Source organism: Kogia breviceps, chromosome 6, assembly GCF_026419965.1.
Source record: "Kogia breviceps isolate mKogBre1 chromosome 6, mKogBre1 haplotype 1, whole genome shotgun sequence".
NCBI classification, from domain to species: Eukaryota; Metazoa; Chordata; class Mammalia; order Artiodactyla; family Physeteridae; genus Kogia; species Kogia breviceps.
In genome coordinates, this window is record NC_081315.1 from 105,989,973 (window position 1) to 106,002,857 (window position 12,885).

The 12,885-nt window shown below is 34.9% G+C and overlaps 1 protein-coding gene across 6 annotated transcripts in view; it reads right to left on the reverse strand.

The window, feature by feature from the left end:
• Nucleotides 1-2,417: 2,417 nt before the first annotated feature.
• CPEB2 (cytoplasmic polyadenylation element binding protein 2) overlaps nucleotides 2,418-12,885 on the reverse strand; it is a 61,747-nt gene continuing 51,279 nt past the window's right edge. For all 6 annotated transcript variants that reach the window (XM_059067229.2, XM_059067227.2, XM_059067225.2 and 3 more), the window contains 3 exons: nucleotides 12,629-12,743; nucleotides 10,488-10,669; nucleotides 2,418-6,421 (listed from right to left, as the gene is read on the reverse strand). In XM_059067229.2, the coding sequence (XP_058923212.1) occupies nucleotides 6,194-6,421; nucleotides 10,488-10,669; nucleotides 12,629-12,743 (525 nt within the window). In that variant the 3' untranslated portion in view covers nucleotides 2,418-6,193. The remainder of the gene's footprint in view (nucleotides 6,422-10,487; nucleotides 10,670-12,628; nucleotides 12,744-12,885) is intronic.

Here is a 12,885-nt window from a genome sequence, read left to right on the forward strand (position 1 = left end):
TTGAAAAATAATTTATTTACAATAAATTAATCAACATCTATAATCTATCCTCCTCCACTCCAAACAAGGCCTTTGTTATCATTTCAAATATTCATCTAGGTTTTTATTAATTTTGTTTGTTTTATTTTTACCTTAATGATGTTATTTTAAATTATGTCTCTGCTATTCAGGACTTATTTATAAATCTTAGCCACATTTTATTTTTTAACTATACATTAGACCCACAACAGTGTCTAGTATCCATGTTATGATTCTGACACCAATTATGATGTGTTTTTTCCAACACACCACCAAGCAATGCTTTGACACCATATAAATGTCCTACAACTCAACACAGTTCAGACACTATCTACCTGGTGATAGTGTCAGATCCCAAAGGTTAAGTAAGGGCTCAGTCCTACAAGACAGCCCCCCTCCTCCCACTTCAGTTGAAAAGTCCAGGTTGTCACCTGTGCTTCTGACTGACTGGCTATAGATTGAAGGTTCCAACAACCCCCCCTTGGGTCTAATTACCAGCTTATTATAAAAGAATATAACTTAGGAACAGCCAGATGGAAGAGATGCATAGGGCAAGGTATGCGGAAAGAGCATGTAGCTTCCGGACCCATCTGTCCCTGAGCCCACCGACCAAGTTGTTCACCAACCTGGAAGCTCTCCAAAACCTGTCTTTCGGGTTTCTACGGAGGCTTCCATACTTTGGCATGATTGATTAAATCATAGGCCATTGGTGATGGATTCAACCTCCAGACCCTCTCCCCTTCCTGGAGGTGGGCCAGGTAGGGGGTGGGGGGGGTGGGTATAGGGGGATTGAAAGTTCCAACCCTTTCTTCCCCATCCTTAGGCACTTCCCAAAAGTTACCTCATTAACAAACTCAGGGTGTTGTTAAAACCAGTTTGTTATGAATATCAAGACCCCCTTAATCACTCTTATCACTTAGGAAATTCCAAGAGTTTTAGTTCTGTGCCAGAAACCAGATGAAGTCCAGATATATATCTCTTATTTTTCATATCACACATCTTCCTGTTTCCTGTATATTTTATTGGTATTCCCTCTTTTTTGTGGAATAGATCTTCAAGTAATTCTCTCAGAAATGATTTGTGCTAAATTTTGAGTTCTTTAAATTCTTTGCTCATGCAAAAATTCAAGTCAAATGCTAACTCCTATGTGAAATTCTTAAGTCAAATCATTTTAAAGAAATGAAGTCATTTCAGCAGAAAGTCTTTCCCATCACAATTGATACACGTTTACTGTATTTTATATTTTATAGTATATTACATTGAGTTTGAGTTAACCTGACTTTCCACGTACAAGGCTATGAAATGGCCTGGCAATCAAGGATCCTACATGGTTAGTGCCCAACCCTTAGTTGGTGTTCAAAGTTTATTCTTTTTTTAAATAACAGAAGGATAGGGGAGAACAGGAAGATAAATGATCTTTATGTCAGCAGCAGGTGAAAGTCAAGAGAATGGGAAATTCCTGCTAAGTCTTAAAGATAGGCCAGAATGCAGAGGAAGCTCTTTGTTTTCGTTATGGAACGGGACTTGTTGGGCAAAGAGAAAATAAGATTCCAAATAGAAAAATGGAAGCATATGCCAAGATACAGACGTGTGAAGATGCAAGATTTGCTTGGAGTGCATGGGTGACAGTGGCAGGATGTGAGGGGCTGTCAACATCAAGATTGGCCCATTTAAGGAGTTTCTGTGATGTCCTGTAGAATATGAGGAAATAGTAAGTTTTACCTTCTCTGGGATACCTATGTCCTCATAGGTAAAAGAAAAAATTGGTTATAATCAGTAATTTTTAAAATGTTCTCTAAAAAAGCAATGGAACCTTTCCCTGGTCCCATGCTAAACACCAATTTTTATGTGAATCTCCAACTTTGTTCAAGTTAAAGGTAGAGCTGTTCTAGCCATAATAGACTGAGGAACCTAGATCCCAGACTACTTATTCTATACCTTTCCTTCCCTTTCTCCCTCTACAATGTGGCCACTGAAGAACTCACGGACTCTGCAGAAAATAAGCAGAAAAAATTTATGACAAGTGGCTCCCAACTAGATGGTACCTGAGAAAGCATCATGGAAATTATGCATTTCACAACATGGTAAACAGTTTTTAATTTTTTAAGTAGAGTATCAATTTAGATATAGTAACACTAATTATCTGTGATGATTGTAACACCAAAATTTCATGTATGTGGGGCTAAGGGTGAGATGGGGAGGAGAACTGATGCAAAGAGTCTTTGGGGCCCAAATACTGAACTAGATGATCTCCAAGGTTCCCTTGCAATCCTCACACTAAAATACATAGTGGCCTGGGCTTGTTTAATATAGTCATGTCACTCAGCTCTGTAAAAAATATTTTACTGGTGTCCATGGATATTTTGATAGATTTGAACTAAAGAATAAGATTCCACAACTATGCCAATAACTTAATAGTTTATTAGTCAGTCAACAATATTACAAATATTTAAAAATTACTTAATATAAATAGTTGGCAGCAAACTATTCCATTACAGAGTTAAATTACCAGTACAACAGACAGACTGGAGATTTAGACACCTGGAAGATAACAATAAAATAAACTAAAGTATTTTAACAAAAAAATTTAAGCTGAAGGCGTTTATCTAGTGTCCATAAAAGCATGGGTTCTCTTTTTATTTAGAAAAAAATAAAAAACGGCTTTAACATCCCATTAGGAATATAAAATAAAATCAACTGAAAATATTAATTTGCATATCAAAGAACCATTTATAATTACAATCCAAACACTCCATAAACCACTTGTGCGATTCTATACAGAAACTGGGAATTAGAAACTAGTTGCTTTAATATTACAAAGATTTCAGCTCCAAAAATAATTCAACATAAAATAAACTTTAGCAATTAGTGTCATAAAATTATATATTTCCACATAAAAATACAAAATAATATTAATGACAAGAATATGAAAAATTATTCCAAGTATTTTACTACTATTAAAATAAAATAAAACCCAAAAAAACAAAATAGAAATATGCATGAAAAAAGTCTTTCCTTTTGTTAGCAAAACACTATCCAAAATAACTACAATCATTTACATCAGTACAAAGATTTCTGGATTTAAAAAATAGTTGCAATGACAAAAGGGGTATCTTTTCTGACAGTAAAAAATGACACTGTGGATAAAATCTGCAAAATATGCAATGAAAAAAATAAATTTGCATTAAAAAGGTTTACACTGTTATTTTTTTTATACAAACATTAGAAACAGTATTGCACATCACAACACAGAATCGAGGTTAGTCAGCCTTCCAAAATGTGTTATATTCAAGTTTTGTAGCATCTTTGAGGAGAGGCTCTGTGCAGCCAGATGCAACAGGGATAAAATATCAAGTGTTTTCCATACACAAATATATAAATGCTAAATGTTTCCTTCTTAACAAAAAGTGTGGATTTTTAAAGTTTTTTTTTTCCTCCACAGTCATACTTTTGGGCAGCAATAAGAACATTTAGGGAACACAAATGAAGAAGCTTTGAAAATACAAAAATACAATCAAAATTAAGAATTTTCTACAAAAATAGTAAAATAAATATGATCTGTAAATTAAAAAAAATTCCAATACAGTGTTTAACAGTTAGAAAATAAGAATGTAGTAAATAAAAGGGAAAAAAAAAGAAAAGAAAGGAAAGAGGTAGGGGGAAGGTGGGGAAGGAATAAAAGATTAGACTAAGAAGCTTTAATTGTAACAGAAATGAAGGTAAAACAAACCATACATTTCTGTCATTTTTACCCATGGCAAAAAGGGTGTTCTATTACATTTCCCTTCATTTCCAATATTTATTTCTGTTTAAGAAGGGAAAGTGATTTTCAACATCTCCAATTATTTTCATCATATAATTTATTTTAGTGTTCATTATTTAATACATGAAAAGGCTCTTCAATTTTAAACATTAAGCAGAAATTATGAAAATAAAGTTAAAAAATCTGCGAAATTAAATATCTAAATAATTAACATTGCAAAACTACTGATTTCTTTTCTAAATTCCAAAAATTGAGGTATAGCAAAGGAGATGTCATCAGTCAAAAAAAGTGTGCCATAAAATAGCTGACTGTTGGAAAAATCTCTCACAGAGATATAAAAATAGTGCATAACAAATGTCAAATGGATCAAGGTTGGCAGGGTTAAGGTTAGAAAAGAATACTCCAAAAATCTGGAGGATCATGGTTAAGTAACAAATAGGGAACACTGACAAATAAATTAGTAAAAAGCTCTTCTGAAAACAGCATCAACTTTAAACATTAAAAACTTGAACCACAACCACAATAAAACAGCAGAGTTAGACATGAACCACATATTTTTACAGTACAAAAAAGCACACCATAGACAACCAGTATTAAGATCAACACTTTGCTCACGTGAAGGATTGTCCCAAGGGGCTGCAATATGGCAACACCCTTGTAATTTTCTCTCTTTAGAGTCAAGAATCTTATTTCAGCATTTTAAAAAAACATCTACCATTGCTGGGTGCTTTGCTTAGATTGCAGAGTAACTCTTACATTAAAATATAGGGGCTAGTTGCATTAAAAATGCTCTAAAGAGAAAAAATATCACTAATGATATTCTAATAGTGTTCAGTACCAAAAGAAACTCATTAACTATTGCATGTTTCCATGCCACTTTCTCAAAAAAACTGCAAGCGAAGTCATTACCAAAATTCCTTCATCAAAAATTTTTTTAAAAAAAGCAATTCTTAACCATTAAGAACAATTTCCATGCAACAGTGACCCCAGTTTAGACAGAAGACCCCAATATACATAGGTCAAACATGTATGCAGGTTTAAGCCAGATTTCACCATTATCTTTAAGGTAAAATTGAATTTTATGCAACTAGCCATCTGTATATTTTCCCATCTCCATTTTGACTTTACTTAGGTTTACTAAAGTTTTGCATTCTTTGATAAAGTTCCTTTGTTTAAATATGGGTTTCCTGTGGGTCTTACATTTGGTGACCAGTTAGCAGTGTGCTGGCCATCTTTGGTTTATAAAGGATGTCTTAACCATGAACTATCAAAGGGGCTAAAATCAACTTTCTTTAAAATTCTAGTAATTTTCTTTTACTCAGTCTTTTATCTATACTATATCACTGCACATGAATTAGAACCGCACATCACAAAATTGCACAGGGATTACAAATATTACATCCAGTCTGCATAAAATCAAATTCCACTACCGACCAGATCACAAAATGGCTGCACTCTCTAATCTAAAACTAATTTGCATATTGTACACATGTAGGACATTTTTTTTTAACTTGAAGTCACAATAATGCATGCAAGTTTGCCTTTTTTAAACAAATTTTATAATTTGTTCATGCTACCTAGATTCAAGAGAGCTTTTTTGAACATTTGCAATACCTCACCTCTTGTTAGTTAATAATTCTAGTGCATGCATATGGTGTATACAGGTAAGTAAACATGCATTTTTTTTCACATTCTAAAACTATGGCAGTTTAGGCCATATTGTGCTGCCTGCATTTTATCTGCAATGCAGTGTGTCTCTAACGTTTTCAATCCCGTATTAATAGGTGGCATTTACACATAACACCTATATAGCAGCAAAGCTAATACAGCTTGTGATTAAAAATGTTTAAAAATAGCTAATAAATCAGATTATCTTGAGGTATTATTTCTTGCAAGTCAAAATGGAGAGCAAAAAAATCAACCCTAATTTTTAGTTTATGTATACACTGAAAATAGCAACAATAAAAATAAGCATTTGTAGCAGACATATTCCATCTTCACTATTATTTTGCTACCTTTGGTAAATTACTGGGGCAGATCTTGAAGTTAAAAACCCACGTTTAGAAATAAGTGCACGCTTCACCCACTATATAGCAGCAGACTGTTTGCCCCTACGCAAAACATTCTCATATCTAATTTTAACTTTACATATAAAAATAACTTGGAGAAAATACAAAAAAACATTTTATTTTAACATGAAAATATCACAAAAATTAGTAAGCCTGAGATGTAGGGTTTTGGTGAAAAACAAGAGGCTTTGTAGTGTTTTGGCTGCTGATAAAGATGCATGTATTGATAGCTGGGGTGAAAGCAGAAGAATGCACTTATTTCTTCTGCATGTCAGTATCTTCAGACACAGTAAGCCACATGCACCCTTTCTTTCCTTGTTAAACAGAGGCAGGTTTGCTATTCTTAGTTCCAGCGGAAGTGGATCTGACGTGGGCGATCAGCACCTTCCTTTACCAATGGCTTATGGAACTCACGTCCTGCACGAGAGTGGATATTTGCCCAACAAAACTCACAGTAATACTGCAGGCAAGTGACATTGGCACAAAAAAAGGGAGCAAATTTTCCACCACAGCGTGCGCCCTGGCATTCATCACACATCTGGTCATCTAGCACATATGGCTTTACCTCCACCTAGAAAAAGAGAAAACATATCCCATTAAGTCTGCTTCAAAAGTAACTTTAGCAATGCTTTAAAAAGTTCATACAATGTTCTAGAGAAAAGGACCAACATTCAATGCTGAGAAAGCAGGCATCTTCCCTGGGTAATAGCTTCACCATATAGTAGGTTAAAAAAAATTAAATCATTTTGTTCTTGCACTAATCATTTTTTATGTTTCATGTTCATAATTGACCATGTGATTAAATGAGCTCTTAGTTTGGTAATTTTATTGCATTTTGATATGTTTTCTTCTGAGAACTATAAACTGAATAGTATTTAAATAACTCTCTTTTCCAAAGAAAAAAAATAATTAAAAAAAACTATAGAACCCTAATTGATTCGCAAAACATTCCACCCTCACCTTTCTTGAAGTAACATCTTTAAAACACCTGTGTGTTAATATTTTCAGAGGTGGGGGTGACTGTGAGTGAAAAACAGAAGGGTATGGAAGACAAATAGTATTTACACCTTTGTTTTCTCATTCCAGTGCCACTTGTGAGATGGCATAACCCAGCAGCCACTGATTATGGCAACGCATCTCTACTACAGGTGAGAGCGATACCCTGCTTGTAAATAACTGGTACAGACAAACCAGAACTGTGGATAATCTTATTAAGGGTAGGTCTAGACTTCTGTGAATTTATAAGATATGAAGTCAAAGTCCCATTGTGAAAGCCTGACTCAGTAGAAGACCTCAGACTTAGGTCAGCTCTGAATACTAAACTTTTTAACCTCAGTTTCTGTATCTGTGAGACGAGAAAGGCAATAGAACCTGCTTTATAGAGCTGTAAGGATTAGATTATGCAAGTAAAAGCACTGAAGATAGTGTGGCACATGGCAAATACTTTGTATATTAGCATTAGCTACTATTAGCTGCAACAGCCTTGCTTTCTGGCTTGTAATAACTTTATGAATGAAAGGTTACTACTTTTGTCTGACTGAATAGTGCCAGGCAGCCTAAGATCTCTGCCTTTCCTCAGGAGAGGAGAGAAAATTGAGCATTTAAAGGTCTTGGTTTGCCCAAGGTAAAAAATAATGACCCAACAATTTCTATTTTGAATGTATTCTACTGAAATACTTGCATGTGTGCAAAAAATGAATATATAAGGGTATTTTTCTTCAGCATTATTTTGAACAAAAACTATAACAGCAAACTAGAAACAACCTAGTTGATTGATGAAAAGAACTGTAAAACAAATATTTGATAGGAGGGTAATGAAATTACATTTTTGTTTGCATTTGTATTTCATGGTTAGGGTTAGGATAAACATATTTTATATATATTGGACATTTTATTGTCCTAAATTGTATCTTTTGCATATTTAAACATTCTAGATATTATTTTATGAAGCTAATCTACTTAACTCAAAATCAAAACTTCAAAGGTGAAAAACTGGATTTCAAATTTATGATTTTAGAATACAGTCAAAACCTATTTGCGATTACTAATAATCTCTAACAGCTCTTGAATGTGTGAAAGGGAGTTTCATTGATTCTTCACTATTCTTATTTTCCATTATTTTCCCTTTTTCACTTCAGAGGAGCTATCTGTGATACACAATCACCTGGATTCATAACTAATAAAATGATTAATAATTAATTAGCCAACTTGAAGTATATCACAATTCACTTCAGTAACTACCAGAAGTCACAGTGAATTATACTACTCATGGAATAACACATAAAATTTAAAATGATTTACACATTTGTGGTGATTGTTCTTCATGGCTATCAGGGAGATGAAAGTAAACTTCGAAGTGTTCATGAGCCTAAAAGGTGAGTTGAATAAACAATTTTAATTCCCTCCAAATAAGTATCCTGTGTATCTTTGGATTATCAGCTATAAATTTAAATTTAATACATTTTTATGGTTTAATAACTATATTCTTATTAGAGAGATGAAAGGTATAAAGATTAAGGGTTTGATTTTTTTGTATAAGCAAAACTAATGAATTGTAAAATATTTAAGGCTCAAATTCTTCCAAATAAAGTTCAAAACATACCTTAGTAGCACATATCTTAAAAAAGTAAACTTTCCTCTGAGGTAGTTCAATGCCTTTTTAAGAAGGCCAGTGTTTCTCAATTCACTTGGTTTGTATCAGGGTTTTCTCTTTAAGAATCAATACTTTGCCCCAAATAATTGGTCCTCCACTATCATTTTGGAAACAGAGGTATGAAGCATGACACTGCAATAATCTTTTCCCTCTGCCTCTGCATATTAAACAACTACAATTATATAATATGTAAATAACTTCCTCTTCCTCTGTGACCCTATCACCTCTCTGCAAAAGTAGGGAGTTAGACTAGATCAGTGGTCTAAAGCAGAGATCCCCAAACCCTGGTCCGTGGCCCAGTACCAGTCCGTGGCCTGTTAGGAACCAGGCTGCAGAGCAGGAGGTGAGCGGTGGGCAAGCAAGCGAGCAAGCAAGCTAGCAAGAGTGAGCGAAGCTTCACCTGCTGCTCCCCAGCTCGCATTACCACCTGAACCATCCCCTCCACCGCTCACATTGCCACCTAAAGCATCCCCCCCCACCCCCCTACGCCCATCCATGGAAAAACTGTCTTCCAAGAAACAGGTTCCAGGTGCCAAAAAGGTTGGGGGCCGCTGGTCTAAAGCATGGCTGGACATCAGAATCACCCTGGGGGCTTTACAAACTACTGCTGCCCATGCTGCATCCCAGACCAATTACAGCAGAATTGGGGGTGGGACTCAGATGTCAAGGTTTTCTTAAGTTCCCAGGTAACTTTAATGTGCAGTGGAGGTTGAAAACTACTGGATGAGAGGAACTCTAAGGTTCAAATCAGTTAAACAAGATTTCATAGCATGTCTGAGTAAAAAAGTAGAGCCCCTTTTCTTAGATACTTAATTTTTTCTTTCTTTATTGGGGGGCAACATTTTAAGTAACAATGCAAAGAAAAAATGCCACTTTGCAAATGTGAACTGAACTTATGCTGTACTTCTTTTCTAAATGGTATGATTTGATAATTAAATTTTGGGGACTACTTCTAGAGTCTATGGTCTATTGGTATTAGTTAACCAGCTCCCCTGCCCCCAAAACAGTACAGCCTCAGAGAAGAAGCTTCAAGAAATTGTTACACTGGTAAAATAAGAACTCATTCAAGTTTTATCTACTATAATGGGTATAAAAAAGTTAATTTACCTCATATTTTTAGTATATCTCATCTGTACTACAAATGTAAACATGATTATTCAGGAACTATTCACAGATTTTAGCATGAGATAGATTTGTAAAGAAACAATTGAATTTTGTTCACTCCTTTCTCTTATCTTAGATGGTAATCAGTATTAGAAATTATTCATTAGGGTAGCTTTCATAGTTATCATCCATAACACTTCCTGAAAGTTCTTATTGTGATGACTTAAGCAATGCTACTAAAGAGTAAATGTTTTAAAGTTAAGGACAATCATCTTATATATTTAGTTTATTTACATATTTATTTTTGTATACATTTAGGAAAATATACAAAATGTGTTTTTATTTTAGATTTTATAAATCAAAAATAAGCAACACTTAAGTAACACTTAGTGCCAAGCTCTGTTCTAAGTGCTTCGACATATGTGAATTCACTTACTCCTCAAAATAACTGTGAAAGAGATACTATTACTGTTTTCCATTTTATAAGTGAGGAATAAGAGGCATAAAGAGGGTTCATTTGCCCAGGGTTACAGAACAAATGGTAGAAATGGGATCCCAGGTAGTCTGACTCCAGAGTACAAGTTCTTAAAACAAGCTCTGCCTCTATAGTTAAAAGGATATTAAGACCTTATTGGCTGATAAAAATTTTTGAAATGCCTTTAAAATTATATTTATATTTTGTGTATTATACCTAAATTTTAAAGTCTGCTCAAGAATTTTACATTTCAGGGATATTTTGATATAATACTCTTTAAGAGCTAAAGGAATATAGAAAAATAAACACTCGGTTTTTGAATTACATTATTAACTCTGTAGGGTAGTAAGCTTTGGATCAGCACCTCATGATAGGGCTTAAATGATTTCCCAACATGCAACTTACACGTTTATCAATATCACCGTGCTGAAGCTGAACGAACCGAGCACTAATGGCAGCAATATAGCTCTGCTGATTGGAGAAAGCAACTCGACCAGCACCTTTTGGATATTTTAGCTCAGGATCTGTATCAATTCCTGCATAACAAACACCACCATACAGCCGGTCCATGATCATAGCAAGCTCCACTTGAAAAGGAAAAGAAGTTCACATCAAATGGGAGAGAATACAGTAAATCAACAATTTTTAAGTATTTTTTAAAAAGTGAAAGTCAATAGGATAACACTCTTTTCTAAATCTAGTCCTTTCTCTTGTATAGTAGAGCCCACCTGCTCTCACCACAGAAGAACTGGACAACTCAACTGTCTACTGGACAGGTCATATTGATATTTAACAGATGCTGCATCACTCAGTATGTTCTAAATGGCACTCCTGATCTTCCACCATCCAATTAAACCTGCTCGAGTGAGTTTTTGCTGACTTAGTGAGCAATGGAAAAGATGAAGTTGCCAACTCAAGACCCTTGGCTTCATTCTATTTTCTTTTTTCCCCACTGTATATGCAATCCTGTGAACCTGATTTCCAAGACATATCTAGAATCCAATCTCTTCGCCTCCATCACTAACATCCTGTTCCAAGGTATCATTCTTTTTCATCTAGATCATGGCAATAGCCTTATCTCCTTGTTTCTGCCCCCTGTCCCAAGTTTATTTTCACAACAGCAGCAAGAGTGATTCTCTTAAAAATATAGCAAATACCAATGGCTTAACTGAAATTTCCCCTTGGGAATGCTGAATGGTGGCACAAACTAGCTTTCAAAACAAATACCACAATCTTCTTCCAACCTGCTCTTTTCTCCAGTGTTCTTTATCTTCTCAGTTAGCGGTACCAGTGTCTACCGAGTAGCTTAAGACTGAAAACTGAGATTCAGCCTTTGCATTTATCTTATAAATATCTGTGACATCTGTTCACTTGGCTCTGCCACCACCACCACTACCACTAACCCAAGCCACCACTATTTGTCTCCTGGACTGCAATAATAGGCTCCTACATTGGTCTACCTATAACTACTCTCAACTTGACTCCCCTCTCCACAAGTCATTAACTAAACTGGTCTTTTAAAAATGAAAATATGATGATGTCTCTCTTTTACTTAAAAACTCTTCATTGGTTTCCCATTGCTCTGAGGATAAATAACAAGTTAGCCATTAGACTTGTATGATCTGACTCCTATTTACTTTTTCAGTGTCTTCTTGTATCTCTCACTTCATTCCTTATACCCTAGGCAGTGACTCTGGACTTCCCTCAGTCTCTCCGATGTACTCTGCTTCCCTCCACTGAAGATCTTTGAATATGCTGTTCCCTTTGTCTGAAACACTGTTCACAACCTCCTACCACCTAACCCTGCTCCTTCTGTTCAATCTTTATATGTCAGCTCAAATACAAGTATCTTTAAAATATCAGACTAAATCACATTTCCTTGCTGTATGCTCTTCTGTTCCCCTTAGTCTTTCTTTGTAGTAGCTATGTCTGTAAGTATTTACATGTGTGAATAGTTCTTTAACATGCACCTCACATACTGGAAGAGGATGTTTTCAGTGATGGAAGGCGCTAACACACTTCACAAGGGTACACAGTATCATAAAACTTGCTTGTATGGCGGGCATTTACGTCTATAATTATGTTCCTATATGACCTCTTCTGGTAGATCTCTGGTTCCTGATTACTGATGAACAGAAGTTTATCATTCACTTATGTAAAGTGCCTTTTAAAAAAAATCCCATATTTCTTCTTCAGATATCAGAATTAACCTCCATAAAAAGACCTCAAATTCTCATTATCTTAGAGAGTTACACTTAAGAAGTCATAAATGCAGCATTTGAGTGGATTTTTCTTACAGAGTCTGTTTGGAGTTAGCTATCAATATTGATTGATGAGTGTCCAATTCTCCAGTTCCTTAATGGTCTTAAGAACAATTCTCAGAATTTGTCTCAAAATTCTGTAGCAAGTAACTATTAGAGCAGGAGAATCTGCCCTTCACCCACCCAGTGGTGACATGTACACAATAGTACCAAATGCATACTGAATCAATTCATATTTAAATGATTAAAAAAAAAAAAAACAAAATTTGTTAACATTCTACTTACCAGCCCTTAATGGCCGAGGAACACCTCCAACAAAAATTGTTTTTCGAGGATCCAAAGGCTGAGAACCATCCATCACAAAATCACTATCACTTAAATTCCAAGGACGGATTTGAACCTATGAAGAAAATGACATTACTGTATTAGGTCTCACTCCTTTAATAGCTGATGAGCTTTGTGCCACTGTACTGTTCAAAATTTTGGATAGATGGGTTTGGAAACAAACTGTTAATACTTTATCCAGATATATAAATTATATG